The sequence below is a fragment of the Vanacampus margaritifer genome, chromosome 3 (genome assembly GCF_051991255.1).
Source record: "Vanacampus margaritifer isolate UIUO_Vmar chromosome 3, RoL_Vmar_1.0, whole genome shotgun sequence".
Taxonomy (NCBI): Eukaryota; Metazoa; Chordata; class Actinopteri; order Syngnathiformes; family Syngnathidae; genus Vanacampus; species Vanacampus margaritifer.
Window position 1 is genome coordinate 21707400 of NC_135434.1, and position 17564 is coordinate 21724963.

General features: G+C 38.8%; 1 protein-coding gene across 15 annotated transcripts in view; it reads left to right on the forward strand.

The window, feature by feature from the left end:
- Positions 1 to 17564, forward strand: part of arvcfb (ARVCF delta catenin family member b) — a 201064-nt gene that overhangs the window by 148090 nt on the left and 35410 nt on the right. For all 15 annotated transcript variants that reach the window (XM_077560509.1, XM_077560507.1, XM_077560508.1 and 12 more), the window contains 2 exons: positions 5869 to 6374; positions 13072 to 13255. In XM_077560509.1, the coding sequence (XP_077416635.1) occupies positions 5869 to 6374; positions 13072 to 13255 (690 nt within the window). The remainder of the gene's footprint in view (positions 1 to 5868; positions 6375 to 13071; positions 13256 to 17564) is intronic.

Below are 17564 nucleotides of genomic sequence, written 5' to 3' on the forward strand. Positions count from 1 at the left end.
TCTGGAAGGGTTGGCCCGTGGAAGTGATCTGTCAGTAGCCAGCTTCTCCTCCTCCTCCTCCTCCTCCTCTTCTTCTTCCTTACCCCGTCACCACCACCTGCACCCCCACATCTCTTCCTACATCCTGCTAAAAGATTTCCTCAGAGAGCTGCATACTCTGTTTGATTCTTTGCTTCCTGTTTATCATGTTTGCGCTTTTCCTTAAGAATCCCCTAAATAATAGAATAACATTTTCTGTCTATTTGAAATAATGAAATCAGCCAGTGGTGGCTGTGAATAATATACTGCGGAGCCGTAAACATTCCAGGCTTGCCGTTTTGTTGTCATTTTTGTTATTGCTCAGCCAAGCATTTTGCATCATAAAACAACTGTCCATAATTCAAAGTATAGCTGTGTGGTTTGTTGGCAGCATTCACTCAAATGTTTGCTAACCCCAAAGAGATGAAAACAGTTTGACAATTTCTAATCCTTTCAAGTTCCTCTTCTTATAATACACATACCTGAGACATGGGTCATGGACTGCTTTTTATTTAAAGGACGGCAGAAATAATTGATAGGAGGTGGGTGGATGTGCGATTCATTTGAGATGAATATACTGTTTTTGATACTGAATTTGTTGACTCATCTCCTTTGTACTATCTACTACATTGTGTTCCAATTACATTAACAATTCCATCTATCAATAAAGGTTGTAAAGAAACTACATTATACCCCAGTGCAGTAAGTTTCCGTGTGATGTGATCTATACCGATCTGGTGTTTACATGTGTTACTACATTTAATCTGAAAATATGTTTTACAGATGTGTGAAATGCGTAAATCTATGTAAACAAAAGGTGATTCATCAAGATGGGGGTTTGTCGTCTATTTATGAGCACAATAATCATGATTATTTTTACACTTTTATAAAAGCAACAACTTAATTAAAAACAAGTTCCAAGTAGTTAATAAGAAGCTGTCACAGCCAAGCTCTGTTTGGAAGCCATACGGTATTTTCAAGTGCATAAACTTCGATGTCACTGGACATTAACATAAAGATAGACCATGCACAGATAGGACTCAGACTGGCAATTCTGATTGAACTATATATATGACTTATAATCAGATTTGAAAGGAGGAATATACCACACGTGGGAATATTACTGTAAATTCCTTTCAAATTTGGGCATTTGGTTTCATTTCAATGGATCATTCCTAGGGTTGTGTACCTTTTATATTTGAACCGGTACTGTTCCAATACTCTGTACCTGGGAATCCATACTGTTACTCAACGGTACCAATTGTCGGTCTCTCTTTTTTTATATATATATTTTTTTTATTTGTTAAATTGTATTCATTGATTAATTTGGGTGGTAGGCAATTTTCATCATTGTTTATTTAATAGTAATCTTATTGGAAATCAATTGAACAATTACCTTTCAATATGTAAAACTTGAAAATAAAAAATAAAATAAAATTTCATTCAAATCAGCCAGAAGAATAGTAAAAATAAATGTTTAATATTTTACAATTACTGAAGTATAATAAGTTAATATTACAAAAAAAGAAAGTGTGAATCTAACTTCTGTGCAATGAACTACAGTAAGTATATAAATTAATAATAATTGATGCAGTTGTGCAGTTGTTTGTTTCAAGGACGTAAGCCTGCCGTGCGATAAGCTCAAAGTTTGAACCCACGTTGGACTCAAATATTAAAAAATGACAGTTGGAAGAGGACATAGGAAAATAAATTGATTCAAATTAATCATTTGCATGTACCCGACATGGTCTGTAATGCTCGCTACATTTTTATCACAATCTTTTGCTATTTTAAATATGGTCACCAGTAGTATATACAAATTACAATGTCTATATACCTTAACGATGGTGAAGCCATTTACATTCCAGCATGATTCCATTCCGTGGCGGGAAGACCGCTGTCGACATCTCCCTCAGCCGTGCGCTGATTGTGCAGGGACATTGCCAGCTTCCGCCCGGCGCGGAGGCTTTCATACTTCATAAACTATACAGTATTTGTTTGGCTTGGCGGCGCAAAAGTCTCGCTCGTTTCCAAACCCGGAAATGTAGGTGTTCCTGCGCCTTTCGCGGGCGGGCCACGACCAGGTTGCGTGGACACTGAGGCGGTGGCGGCGGTGGTTGGTCTGTCCGCCGACCGCGCCCTCGGTCTCGTTCTTTGCATGTGAAATCCTGTGCGTTGGTGCACATTGCGTTGAAGTGCACCATGGAAAATCGTCAACTCTTCCACTCCCGCACAGTCACAGACGTGCTTCAGAACCAAAACATGGCACCGTTTGAGTTTACGTGAATCGGTGCTCGGAAGTATCGACCCAATTCGGTCCATACCACAAAAAGTACCGTCTTCGGTACCCATCATTATACCCATCAGTCATTCCATGCCTAAACACCCCCCAAGAAAAATAAATCTGAATATTTTAACCAAACAGATTTTGAGTTTAATGAAACTTGGTGTACTTGTTGATAGTGATGGCTCAAAACAAAATCTCAAATTTTAGGTCATTTGGAGCCAGGGTTTGGCTCAATTTGAATATTTCCGGCAAAAAAGGAGACATGGCCACCTTTGAATCTTATATCTCATGAATGACTGGGTCAATCTTCACAAAGCAGTTATTGTTGGAAAGGCAATTCAACAAGTATTACAAATCTGCAAACCTTTAGAAGATTGGTGTGTATTTTAGTAACATTTTGCCTGACCTTTTGGCCTATAATTTGGCGTTGAAATTGACCTTAATTGTGGATCATGTGACCTGAACAACATTTTTCATGAAATGTAATCTCACGTTCTCTAAAACAGTGGTTCTCAACCCTGGTTGTTGGGGAACCTTATCCAGCCTGTTTTAATGCTACAGAAACCGGAATTTTGACCTTAACCCGAATATTGACTGCGTGTAAACATAGTCAGTGGTCTAAACAGAAAGGAGAAATATATACAAAAATGTATGTATGTTATTTCACTTAATTCCTATATGGATAATAATTTGGAACACAGTGAATATCTATTTATCATAAGTTCACTGCCCCTTGAAAAAAAATCACTAATGCATTCTTAGACAAGCACCGACACAAATAACCTATTTAGAAGCCTTATCGAGATGAAGTGAATGAACTACTGTAATCATACTGAAGGCCCAGAGCCCTTTCACGTCCTGCTGAATACACCCCTCCGTGTACACACAATGGCGCCAATTTAAATGCAAATCCTGACATTCCCATCACTCAGCCACATGACGTCTGTTTTACCAAAAGCTTGGTCACGTCGGCCAAGATCTTAGCAAACTGAGAGCTGCGCAACATCTCGTCTGTGTTGAAAATATGGGGTAACATGGTTCATTACTGTGGAAAAAGATATTCTGTGTACAAAAGATTTAAGTGAATAATGTTTCAATAGTGGGGATCCTGAGATTGTTTTGTGTATTATTTTCCTTCAGTAACAACACAGTACTGTAATAAAAAACTGGATGGTGACCTCAGAGTGTGTATCCTAAGGAAGCACTTAGTGGCAACACATTTGGAAAATATTTTCCATGTAGCCAAACCTCAGAGTTGTGATTTGTTAAAAGATGCATTGCAATCATTTGAATGAAGCCTTACTGGTCCCTCCTATTTTGTGTTTCTCGGTTCTCACGTGTTTGTGCTCTAGGACCTTTTTTTCTTATGGTTTCTTTGAAACGTTTTAAAATTCTTGATGTGAACTTAAAATGTGCTGCATTTAAAGTTGCATGTGAAACCCAAAGTTGTCAAGCAATTTCCTATTCTTCACTCTTAACGCATATTTTGGTTTCTGTTGCATGCAAATTTGTACTGCCATAGTTCCTCGCTCATTATCTAGTAATTCCCTTTTCCATCGAGCTGAATTGGTGATATATAATCTTGTTTCATTGCTCAAGCAATTTGCCTTGTATCAATTCCCCCAGCAGTAAAATCTGACTCTAACCATAAAAGCTGGTATTTTACTGCGGGGCTTCTGAAAGCAAAATATCATCAGAGGAATACAGAAAATTTCCAGCAAGATGGCACATGGAGCTCTTACCTTCTTTTCCCTGCACACATGAAAATGCATAATTAACATAAAATTATTCAAGCTTGATCTCTCCCTGGAATTATGTGCCAAACACCACCGTTGGCCACCATATTGTCGCACAACCAAACTTCAATTCATCAAAGATCTATGATGCCGAAATTGCCATACGGATTCTGTAACGAGATAAACAAATCTCATACAGTGGGATGATCAGGATCGGATAGTATAGGTGTACCAGCCTAATTTAAGTCCTTTCCCCATAACTTTCATTTGCCAAACACCCCTGTGTCATGCAATCATGATATGAATTAACTCGATTTCTGCATAAATTGGTTCATCTTAAGTTACAACATTAGAAACAAAAGTTTTCTCAAACTAAAAAAAATATTATTAATGGCACGCAAACAAAAGTATGTGAAACTTCGGATGTAATTAACAGTTGATCCTTCATTGGTGGGCCAGTTTAAATGAAGACCCCCACCTCATCACATTGACTCTAGTTTGGCGGATTTCTGACTTTGGTTAGAAATGGGGATCTGTGAATGTGTACATGTTGTGTTAAATAAAACCTTAAACGCACATTATAATTGTTTGTTTGGTCTTAATAGTCTGTTGGTCTGTTTTGGTGACCTAGATCAGGTCACAGTTTGTCACCAATCTTTGTAGAAATCCAGGTACTCTAAATCCAAAGGGTTACCATGCCTGTACTTGTCGCCTGTAGTTGTAATAATACTACTACAAATATTGATAGAAAGTAGACCGTATTTTTGTGTTTACTTTACTAGGGCACTACATTCACTTCAGCATACAATTTCCTTTTCTTTTTTTGTCCTTATTGGTAATGGGAGGGAGGAAGACATTGAATTTCAGCTTGTACTGTATGTGCTTTTAACTGAAGAGAAGCGCTTTGCAAATTTTGTCATGTGGGAAAAAATAATAATGATAATGTTTTCTTGAATTTTTTGTTCATTTGAAAGCCTGGTACCATGAAAGGTCCTGTGACTCAGACAGGAAAAAAAGCATGGGATGCCTGAAAGCACTGTTTTTGGCAGTACTGTACAGCATATCAACATTTTATAAAAAATTGTGACGGCCAATAACAGCTCAGGTTATTTTGGTGCTTCATAAGAGGGATTTTGATTATATTGAAATCTTAGAAAACGTTATTTGCTGTAGAACATTTTAGGGAGCTATTCATTTATTGAGGTATTGATTTAAGACATGTTGAACCTGGGAGTTCTTTATTTTTGTTTGAATAAAAAAAAAAAACTATCGTCCAACATAAAAAAGAAAAAGGAAAAAAAGAAGTTACACGTCTGAAAAGTGCCAATATTTTTTATATCTTCGCCTCTAAATATCAGTTATCAGCCTCCTTTAGCAAATAATAATTGTATTAGGCCTGAAAAACAGCATATCTCTACAAATGTAATTTTAGTTGTACCAGGCATTTAAAATGAACAGCTAATGGAAGAAACAAGGTTGGTCTTGTTTCTTAATTTTATAATTTTCCATGATTGTATGTGCAGACAGTGTTGCCTTGGTTTTCAATTCAAGATTTCTCTTAAATAAAAATGGTAAGAAAAGGAACTTTTCCTCCCACTTCTTAGCTAGTTAGGAACAGATTCAAACCTCATAAAGTCTCTCGATGCACCCCACTCCTTCCTAACACCCACATTGTTTCACCTCGCGTTCACCCCCTCATTAGTAATTGGCCTCAGTTTCTCTGTCTCTCTGACGAGCTAATTCTGCTCTCAGACAAATCGCAGTCCCCCTGCATTTGGCCCTTCCCTCCGTCTGATCTTTATTGTCCTCTCTCTGTGTATTTTCCAGAGGCTACCCAGATGAACCCATTGAAACAGAGTTGATTGATGAACGCCACCCGTACATCCATGGCATATATTGTGCGCCACTAGCGCAGCCAGAGCGAGGGAGCATGGCCAGTCTAGACCGCATGGGCGGTCGACGTTCGCCCTCAATTGACAGCATTCGTAAGGATCCACGTTGGCGTGACCCAGATCTACCAGAAGTCATTGCCATGTTGGGCCACCCCATTGACCCTGTCAAGTCCAATGCTGCTGCCTATTTGCAGCACCTGTGCTATGAAAACGATAAGATCAAAAAGGATGTGCGCCAGCTGAAGGGAATTCCTGTCCTGGTGGGGCTCCTGGACCACCCCAAGTCCGAGGTCCACCGCAAGGCTTGCGGCGCCTTGCGCAACATCTCCTATGGCAAGGACAATGACAATAAGGTGGCCATCAAAAATTGCGATGGCATTCCTGCCCTCGTCCGCCTCCTGAGGAAGACTAATGACATGGAGGTTCGAGAGCTCATCACTGGTAAGATGTCTAATTCTTAATTAAAAGTGCTAACATGTAACATTTTTTTTTTTTTTTTTTGTAATACATTTTGTTGTACAAACAAGCAAATCATGTCAACTTGAGTATTTGGTGAAATGTTAAATTAAGCTGTTTTAAGCGCATAAGCAGTGTGAACTCTTTGCTCTAAACAAGCTTCATGATTGGTTTTCATCATCCCCAAATTTGTTATTTAAATATGGCGTGTGACAGATTAAACCGGCACAGTCGTTCCTCATTCCTGATCGGTGGCAGAGGAAGTTTGTGAGCTACAGTTCATCATATTGAATTTATTTTACTCTAAAGACTTTTCTCTATTCTAAATTTAATTTACTTGTTAACAAGCTATATATTAGGTTCGTTAATGCTACCATTAAAATGTAAGGGCTACCATTAAAATGTAAGTGCTCTACACTGCATGTCTCAAATCTGTAAAATAAATATTCATACAGATAGCAAATGCATCAAATCAACACAACACACAATAAAGTAATTAACCATCGATCAACATCGTGGAGCTAATTATCAAGAGCATCACAATTGAAGTTACGACTAATTTCTCATGACGGACTTGGTGAGTTTTGGATCTTAAAGCACTTACAATAATTGACAATGTCTGACTGACCTTGTCAGCATGTCTGAGAATTAATTAAATTATGTTGTTGCCATTGCGTAAAGGCATTCATATTTTTAATTAGGACATACCCTTGGCTTTACTGTGCAGGTTTAAGTTTTTTTGTTTTGTTTTAATAAATATGTGTTCCGACGCTGAAGTAATTTCCTGCATGTGTGCACTGCTGTTTTCCTGTGTCAACCATAATCTTGCATTCTTGTTTTGTGATGCTTCTCCAGACTTTCACTGCAGCCTCTTTCAGTTGTTTTTTTCTTTTTGTTTTGGGTTGTTCCATTTAACAAATGTATGGACTTTAGGCTTAAATTCTGGACATTGACTTGGTCAGACTAATGACCTGATGAACTCCTTTGTTCTTTTATTGGTGTTATTTAGACATTATCTCCCTCAGTGAATAATAGTTGGAACGGTTGTGTTAAATTGGAAGAAAAATGTTTAGTGCTACCATCATCTTGATCAGCCATGTTAATGAGTCTATCAGAGATGCCCATGCAAGCCCAAATTTCACAGATGTTACTGTATTTTTGGGATCATGAGCAAACTCTCCAAACTTTTAAGGAAAGCCTGGTGGGCCGCCAGGCTAATAAAAGGCTGGGGGAAAACCTTGGTTGGTCACACCTATAATAAGTTTAAATGTAGTCATCAAAACCCCAAATTCTCAAACTACAAGTGAACATTCATTGCAGTTTGAATAATCCATGTAATAGGACACATCTGTCAGTCAAGTTTCCAATAATTTTGCTCACATGAAAGATTGTGAGGTTCACCCAAAAGGGTGATATTGGATCCAGTTGCAAATACCTGGAAAATGAAAGCTAAAATCTTGAGCTCTTGTCGCAAAGTCATCTTATGTTCAACGCAATTATGTTCACTGCAACAATAAGGGAATTCGCTAATTGGAATGATACTAATTGGAATTAGCATATGACGAGTCCCACAATCTTTTATGACTCATTCCAGGTTGAAAACTGGTTGTTTGTGTCTCTGTGCTAGTGACAGCTGTTGCCAGCAGCCTAAACACAAATCTTTCCACTTGTTCGGCAACAACAAATTCAATACAATGGACGCAACCACAGGCAGCATGGTGAGCACATCTGCCTCACAGTTCTGAGGTTGAGAGTCCGAATGTAGGATACTCTTCCTGAGTTTAAATGTTTCCCCGTGCTTGCTTGTCTTTTCTGCGGGAAGTCCACTTTTCTCTCATATTCCAAAGCAAGCAACATAGGTTCATTATAGACTCTAAATTGTGCTTAGCTGGGAGGATAAGTGGTAAAAGATGCACGTATACCACCATTCTTTGTATGGTAAGGTATATTATGTTAATGGCTGAAGTCTTTCTCCATCAATGGTATTTAATTTGATTTCATTTGTACTACGGTACACTAGGAAGGTAGGCATTAATTTATTATAAAATATAACATATTACAGCTGCATTCAAGGCTTTATTAGCCAATTAGCTCGAGTTATTTGTATTTTTTGCAAATTAAAGAGTAACTATTTATTAGTTGCAACAAAGACATAAAATTGCAACAAAGACATAAATCTCGCAGATCATTGCAACTTGCTAATATAGCATTTTGATATTTGGGGTCAGCTTCATTAAACATAAAAATTAACAATAATTCAGTGGGTGAACACTGCACAGGAAAACAATAGATTACATGGAAAATAGTTCAAATTTCAAAACGGCTTCCTATTAAGAAAAAAAAAATGATATTATGTGTATGCCTGATGCATATGTGCTTGTGTGTGACTCTTTGTTTCACTTTTCATTGCTGAGAGGAGGCTATTTTTTTCAGTGCTTGAGAAACGTGACCCATTTAAAAATGTGATACCTTACCTTTTACACCATTAAATACAGTTGAACACACCAGTCCAAGAGAATGGTTGCACTAAAGGCTTTTTTCTTTTCTTGTTGTCTTCAATGGATGTTGATTGTGAAGATATGTGGAGCTCAAGCATCCATAAGAAAAGTCACTCTTATTTGCAACGTCCTATGATCTACAGTATTTTGGCATGGGTACTGCTCTCGAAAAACAGTTGCTGTCTCAAGTGTGCATGTGTGTGCGCGTTGACAGAGATGTCATGGTGAGCGATGACTTTGGCACAGCAGAAATGATTGTCTTTACAGCACTGCATCACATTTGCTAAAAATAACCATGCACCACAACACATAGTGAACGGATTGCAGGGGAACCTTTTTTGCTTTTCTACTCCTTTCACTATTATTCCCTTTCCAACCCTTGCAATCAATTTATTTTCTCCATTCATCTTCCATTGCAGGTTTTGCAGGTTCCCCTCTCCAGTGTGTTTGTCCCAGTGAAAAAGACTAGTCACAATGCAAGCTCAGCTTGCAGCCCCAGCCCATCTGGCCAGCGTTCGGCAGTTTTCTACAATTACATATAATTGAGGGGTTTTAAATATAGAATCCTTTTTTTAGTATTCGTTTCATAAGAATTGGCCGTAGAAGTGGTCTGTGACTGTAAAACCACAGAGTTGTTCTTTATCCTGCCCGAGAAAGTGATGATGTGGAAGTTTGGCTTTTTTCCACATTGGATGACCCATTCCTTAATTAGTTTTGTCCATCTCAGTTCTTCTAATTTTCACCTTCTTAGGCTTGTGGCGGTATGGCTCAGTGGTAGAGTGGCCGCCACCCATCTGTTTGGTTGTGGGTTCGATCCTCACTCCTAGTGACCATGTCGAAGTGTCTTTGAGCAAGACACTAAACCCCAACTTGCTCCCAGTGGACCTGGCAGTGCTTTGCATGGCAGCAGCTGACCACTGGTGTGTGAATGGGTGAATGTGAGGCATTGTAAAGTACTTTGGGCACCATGTGGTGTAGATAGTGGTATTCAATTCCACCAATGTGTCATATGAGCTATTCTTTCTTCTGGAGTCTTTCAGATTTAAGCAGGGTTGTAGGCATCTGCTGAATGTAACTAATAAAGTAACTTGTAATCTATCTTGGTTACTTTTGGAATAACGTAATCATTAAAGTAACTAAAATACTTTTAAAATCAAATAATCAGTAAGGTAACTGAGTCACTTTTTCATGGAAACCGTGGCAGCACTGCCCAAGACCCTAATGTATACATGTGCTATAGAAAATGGATAGATTGATGTCAACAGTATGAGCCCAACGACTTCAGGCATAATCCCAACAATATTACAAAATGACAGTATATTCATATAATCCCTTCTCGCCTTAATTTAACTGAACTCAGTTCAAATCAACTTGATTTTATCTTCTTTCTTTCTTTTTTTATCTGTTGGCTTCACAAAATGCAATGGGTGGGTGAGGGCTAAAGAGGGGTGGAAGTGGATGGTGGGTTGGGACGTACAAGGGCTACTGGAACCAACACCATCACTTTGGTTTTCTTTTTATTAAAATTTTAAAGTTTAAAGGCCATCCCAACTTTAACCTCTTACAAACATAATAAAAGTGGTTTTAATGAGAAGGGTTCTTCTTTCTTTAGTGGCACATAATGGTTGTCGTTAGCATAGTAGTCCATGAAATCCCGTGCTTTGTCAAGATGCTAATCAGGGGGTGGAAAATACAAGAAAAAGGCAGCAGCCCTAAAATTAAACCCTGTGGAACCCTATAAAACAGTAGAGCAGAATGGGACTCAGAACTACTAAAGCTTACACACATAGATCTGTCTGCCAGATAGGATCCAAATCACTATGACTAATGCCCACAAGGTGCTGTAACCGAGCCACTAAAATACTGTGGTCCACAGTGTCAAACGCCATATCATTGTCTGTCATTTGCCAGGACTGTCATTGAAAACTTGAAGTAAAGCTGATTGGGATTGGGATCCCGTGCAGCGGTTTAAACCAAACTGGAAGACTGGAAGACCTCCAGTCTCCAGAACAACATAAGCTAGGCCAGGGTAACAACACCAGAGGCCACACTGCTATTAATAAAGGGCAGAACCAGAGACACTATACTAGGTGAAACTTCCTTCAAAAAGTATGGAGGGACAGAGTCATAAGTAGAAGCTGATGCCTTGATCTGGCTGGCCAATTCTCAGACGATTTTTCCCCTGGAGAAACATGTCACCTCAGTACAGTTTAGAATCTACAGGAATAGGTGGCATTATAACATCCTTGTAATGATTACTATAAGTTCTCAATAATACAAAAAAGAGAGAACTGCTGTTTCTTTCACAATACTTAATAAATTTGAGATGAAAAGGCTCCAAGCCTAAAAAAGTGCCTTTACATTTAGCCTCTGTATCTTGTTTGTGGTGTTTGTTGTGACAGGCTCCTTTCCTCTTCTCCCACTGAGGTTGAGTCACGAAAGGAACGGGTGGGGGGAGAACATTAATAAGCAAGACAAACTTAATAGGAGAGCCAGAAGAGCATAATTTCTGTCTGTGCTCCACAGATAATGTAATTAGTCGGAACCTCAGCTTCAGTACCATTCCCTGGTCTATGCTAACCCCAGGCATCAAAGAGAGGGCAAATGTAAAGACGAAGAGAGTACACAGAGAAAGTCATCTTACAACCACTTAAGCTTTGCTTGTCTTGCTGTTTATAGTCACACACATGTTGGTTGGGTCTGAGCTTGAACTGTTCTCAATGTCCAAGCGATGTTGTCGAAGTGTGACAATCAAGACAGTGCCACAACATTATGCACCATTCAGTTTCTTCCCTTTTCATTCTCATCTTTATTCACTGCTTGTCTTCCTCAAGCCAAGTGGCTGCTCATATGTTTACTGCATGTTGAGTGGTGCTTGTCATAACTAAAACTGATGCCAGTGTCACAACTGTGCAAGTAATCAAGCCCAGCAGGCAGGCATGAATGTTAGTTTGTCATCTTATTGACGCTGCCTGGAAGAGCACATCATTCAAAAAGTGTGGAATGATGATGCTCACTCTTGAACACCCTTTTGTATTTTGTATATTGAATATATAATACATACTTACATAGTAGATTGATAGATAGATTTGAATACCAGCATGGACTTTAGATGATGAATTGAAGTGTGAGAGTTCATTGCTTCTTCTTGTTAGGATTTCTAGGATTGCCTGTAACCCATACGCACACACACACATCCATGCTACATGCACTATATATGTACTGTATGTGGTTGCATGTGTCTACATTGATTTATATTTATAGTCTGAGCTGCAATTTGTTGGACTAAGAACTTGTTTTAAGTGACTCCAGATACGATTGTCAGTTTAATGCTCTCTGAATGTTACAGCAGGAAGGAAGGAGTGTAATAAGTGATGACAGACACTCAAACAAACCTGAAGAATGAGCTAATAATAATATAAGTATCATCCCTTCCAAATATGGAACTCCATTTCTCATTGCTACCTACTGTATGCCAAGGGCATTGTGTTTTTGTTGTTACTTGATAACACAAGCACACAAAATGTGAAACTAATTCCTACAAAACTTAGTGGTGGGTAGGCACATCAGCCATTTGAGATCCCATTCAATTTTTTTTTTATTTTGAGGTCATATCCTTGTTTCGGATCGAGAACATGTTGGATACAGACCATTGATCTTCATTCATTTTTTCTTTCCACTCAGTTTTTGAGCTTTACTGTATTAGACCAAGATTACAGTATATAAAGAAAATGTGATTAGTCATCTTGACTCATTTATTCATTCACTCTTGATTACAGCATGCTGGTTAGGCGGCAAAGCCCACACAAGAAAATGATAGTATTATTGTAGAGCTATTGTGGAAACGAGGTAGCATCATAGCAGACTTATGAGCAACCCGCTCGTCTTCTGTACTTTTGTGCTGAATTAGATTTTCTGCCAAGATAAACATGCTTTTGAGTGTGATCATAAAGTTTTGCCTGCTAGACAGCTGTTGTTATAGTGAATCAACATCACTCCGTTCCTTGATACACCGCCCACCCCCCCCACCCTTTATATATTTTTTCTTTCACTTTCAATCTTTTTTTGGATCCTCTCTTCTCATTTTATTGCATGATTCATTTCATTTCATCCATTCATCCTTGTTCTTTATTGTTTTTCCCTCATCTTTATTATCTGTTTCTTCTCTTGCCTTCCCCCCATAGGGACACTTTGGAATCTGTCCTCCTATGAACCCTTGAAGATGGTCATCATAAACCATGGCCTCCAAACAATGACCAATGAGGTCATCATCCCGCACTCAGGGTGGGAGCATGAACCAAACGAGGACTCAAAGCCACGTGATGCGGAGTGGACTACCGTCTTCAAGAACACCTCTGGGTGCTTGAGGTAGGGTCAAAAATTTACTCAAGAATCGGACTAGCATTGGTTTACCGTTTTGTGTGTTTGCATTTCTGCTTTTTGGGACAAGTTACTATTAAAACCACTTTGGGCAGTAGATGATCTTATATTAAAGGACTTGGGTTTTAAAGGTTATAGTTGAAGTCTTGCTGCAGACAACAACTTGATAGAGTGATGCTAGTCTACTTTATGAATACTGTAGAGGTGCCTTCATGCAAGGCACAGCATTTCTGTATCTATTCTGAACCAATAAACTATGGCTATGCCTTAAGAACTGAACTACAGTAGCTTGGCAAATGTGCTCCTGTTGACATCAATCTCATATCAGATGTTAGCTTCTTGTCACATTAATAGCAATTGGCAAATGCTGAATTCTGCCCACTCCTGTCTTCGGGTCTGTGAAGAATTTTATTTGGCAGTCTGCAGAAGGATTACAGACTGACACTAGAAATTATTCCTGGCACCACCTACACCTTACACCTCAGATACATGTTATAAGGCAAAATGTCATATGTGACTGAAAACACAATAGGTTTTGTTATTTTCTTTTTTGCCCTACAAAATATTTTATGTTCACATTTACGTAATAAAAAAAAATACTGGGTGTCATCCACACACGTCATTATGCTGTTCAAACTTGTGGAAAGTATGTGAGTGAAGGTCCGTTAAAGTTTGAATGGAAGCAACAGGACCTAACGATGTTTCACCTTTAACTTATTCACTCCCAGCCATTTTCACTGAAGCAATCCTCTTCACTCCTGGCTGTTTTACTGGATTTTGTCAGATTTTCCAAGGTCCACAGAATATTGTGTTCTATTGCTATAAAAACATGGAACCTACCAAAAGAAAGATTAGAGTCTCTTCATTCTATCTGTTTCCGTTTTTGCAGCAATTAGCATTAGAATATATAGAAATATAGAAATGTGAGTAAATGAGCTTTTTTCAACATGGCCCTGGTTGATCTATTTTGCTCTGCTGCTGCTGACCGTTGTGTAATAACTACCGTTTCTTCAACCGTTTTTGCAGTTGAGCTGCATCAAAGCCTTGTATGCTCTAGCATAAAAAAAACATAAAAACGTATAAATACGTCTTTTGGACACTTAAAACATTTAAAATAGAACATATTATTACGTTTTTGGGAGCAAATAAGTTAATAAAAAAGGCTTCTTTAGGTTTGGCGTTCCATATCTACTGTAAATCTCTAGTAGATGTGTCTCCTGAGCAATAGACACTTGGGAGTGTTATTGTTTTCGCTCGATGTGACTGGTGAATGACACACTCCACACACAGAAATAGAAAAAAAAATTGAAATTATTGAGAAAAAACACATTAGAATTCACAGTTTGTAATGAGTTTTTGCAGTTGTCGTATGTTTATACAGATAGATTTATTATATCTGGTCTCAGGCGGAGAAGGAGGTCACACAGCTGACTTTCACACACCCAGCCAGAACACGTCTACCTGAGTGACCATAGGTGTTGATGTGAGGGTGATTATTTGTCTGTCTTCATGTTGTAACTTGTCATTTGCCCACAATCAGCTTGGATTGGCTCCATCCTTCCTGCGACCCTGAACTGCGAGCATAAAAAAAAATCGATGGACGGGTTGTATGTAGACTCAGTGACAATGTGAATGTGAGTGTTATGTCTCTATAGATGCCCTGTGATTCCGTTTGTGGTCTGCCTTTGGCCTTAAATCCACTTCCTGGAACCTTGAATAAGATAAGAGGTTGGATGAATAATAGATGAATGGGGAGCGTATTTACATTTTATGGCTTCATAAAATGTACAAAACAGCATTTGTTTGCAAGCAATTTTTGTTTTTCAATTTAAAAGTAAATTGAAATTTTCAAGTAATCATCTCAAAACCGTGTGTGTGTTTTTTTCGATTATCATGCTTCATTCCTGACTGCTTGCCAAGCTTGTCTAGACTGTAATCTGGAGCAGAACAACCCAACAGTCAATGCTTCAGCAGTTTACTGTTTTACAATGGCAACATACAGACAGACACAAAAGTACCTCACTGATATTAAGATTTTGCCTCTACTGAGTTTTTTCTCATCAAAGACACACTTGGGAAAGTGTGAAAACTCATGCAGTTTCCAGAAATATACTGATCATGCTCAGAAGAGCAGTGATAATGAATCAGGAGGGAATAAATTAAAGTTCACAGATGTAGTTAGAAAAAGTTACACAGAAGTCAATGCTGTTTTTCCTCCACTTAACATGAGTTCAGCTCTGCCTTTTTCCGCAAATGTCTATTTGTCAGCTTCTCTAGAAACACATGCTCTCATTACCCCTACCCATATGTTACTGCTGGCAGAAAACACACAGTCCTCCTGTCAATCTCACTTGCTATACACTTAATGCAAGCAGTGCTGCTGAGGAAATAACTCCATGGTAACTGTAACCATGCCTGCAGTTTCCTAGATGCAAGGTTTGTGCCTTGGGAAGAAATGCTGATGCCAGAGAGAATTTGTTTACTCACACCACCAGAGACGTCACTTAAACTTCAATGAGACTCAGCATAGTTCCATTTGTTTTCAGTTGTATCCTCCGTTAATGTCACGTATAACTGCGAAGGGGGAACCAACTCCATATATGTCTTCCACTCTTCTAGGTAGGCTGTCTACAAGATTTTGAAGTGAGTGTTTGGGAATTTTGCATCCATTTATCCAGATGTTGTGAGATCAGCGGTCACTGATGTGGGGTTACTACTCCAAACTGTTTGCATCCAAATTGGTCCATAACATTGTACATGATGTCTTGCTAAAATTAATATTTAAGATTGAGAAGGAATCAATGAGTTAAAGCCACCCCGTGGTAGATTAATTAAAAGGCATGTCTCAAGACTTTTACCCAATTACTATAGGATAAGATCTGTTTACCTTGAACCACTTTGCATGACTTGCACATGTACTTTTTTTTACGCATTGACTTACGTACTGATGTCAGAGATCGGCAAGGTGTCCATCCTCCTCAATCACCCTCCATTGGCGACTCCTCAGTTTATTCCCAGCTGCTTTTGTCCATAGCAGCTGATAGCCTCATAACTCTGAGGTACCTTCAAATTTGGATGGCTGGTCATTCGGTACACCTGCACAACCTAGTTTGATTCATTACAAGACATGTGTAAGACAAAGCATACTTACCAATGTATTATCTATTCTGATTGACAGAGGAGACGTACAGTATTTTAATTTGAATAATATATATGTATTATTCATAATTTGGCAGCAGAGTGACCTAGTAGTCGTCTTGACTGTATTCCTGTGTGAAGTATGCATGTTGCATGTGTTTGCATACATTTTTCCCCCCCTCGTATTCCGGCTTCTTCCCACATACCAAAAACACCCATGTTAGCAACCCATGTTAGCAACTCCCCTCCCATTTTAATGCACCCCACAACTAGGAGGGGTGGCTGAGTCGGGTGGGGAGCCATCGGTTGGGGCAGACCGCAAGATTACAGAATAAATACTGAGCTCTCGCAAAAAAAAAAGAAAAAGGACGTAAATGTGGGTGTGACTGGTTGTTTGCTTACAATATGGTATGTACCCTTTAGGGCCGCTCATAAATCTTTTTAAAATTGATTATTCTATCGATAATTCCATCGATTACTCGGTTAATCACTCCCATTCAATTGAATGGAGCAGCAAGGTGCGCACTGCACACATTTTATCCACTTGTACATGGGAAGTTATAATTATTGTTAAGTACTGTTGTAATATTTCTATGGTTTGACGACGCACGGCTGTATCTCGCTGTCTTGGCTGTGGTATCTGCGTTTGTGTGCGTGTTTCTCTCGCTCCCTCCGTCTATCCACCTTAAGGTAGAATGAATGCAGCAATTTGCACTTGCTGTTTTTCACAGTAACGCAACACCAAGCCAGTAACAAAAGAGCTTTCCATTTGCAGTGAACACTAAAAATGCTGATGCAAGCTCACAACCTGCTCTGAGTTGATGAAAATAATTAAGTCTATATCTTTTCATCTACAGCTGTGCTGCTGCAGCAGATGTCTCATTTGCACAGAATATCTGTCAGATCCTGCACAGCAGATACGTAAAATATAATGCTACACAACTGCTTTCAATGAAACCTACATTTAACAATAAGTTTATACAATGAGGAAATTCAAAGTCGCTCCTTAAAATAAATGGAATTAGCTGTTTTGCTTTAAAATAATCACTTTGTACATTACTGCCACTGAAATCAATAATTTGGGGTCTCCAACTGCTGGTGTAACCTCGTCAGAACCTACATATTACTCCTCCAGGTCACCTCTCCAGGGACAACAACT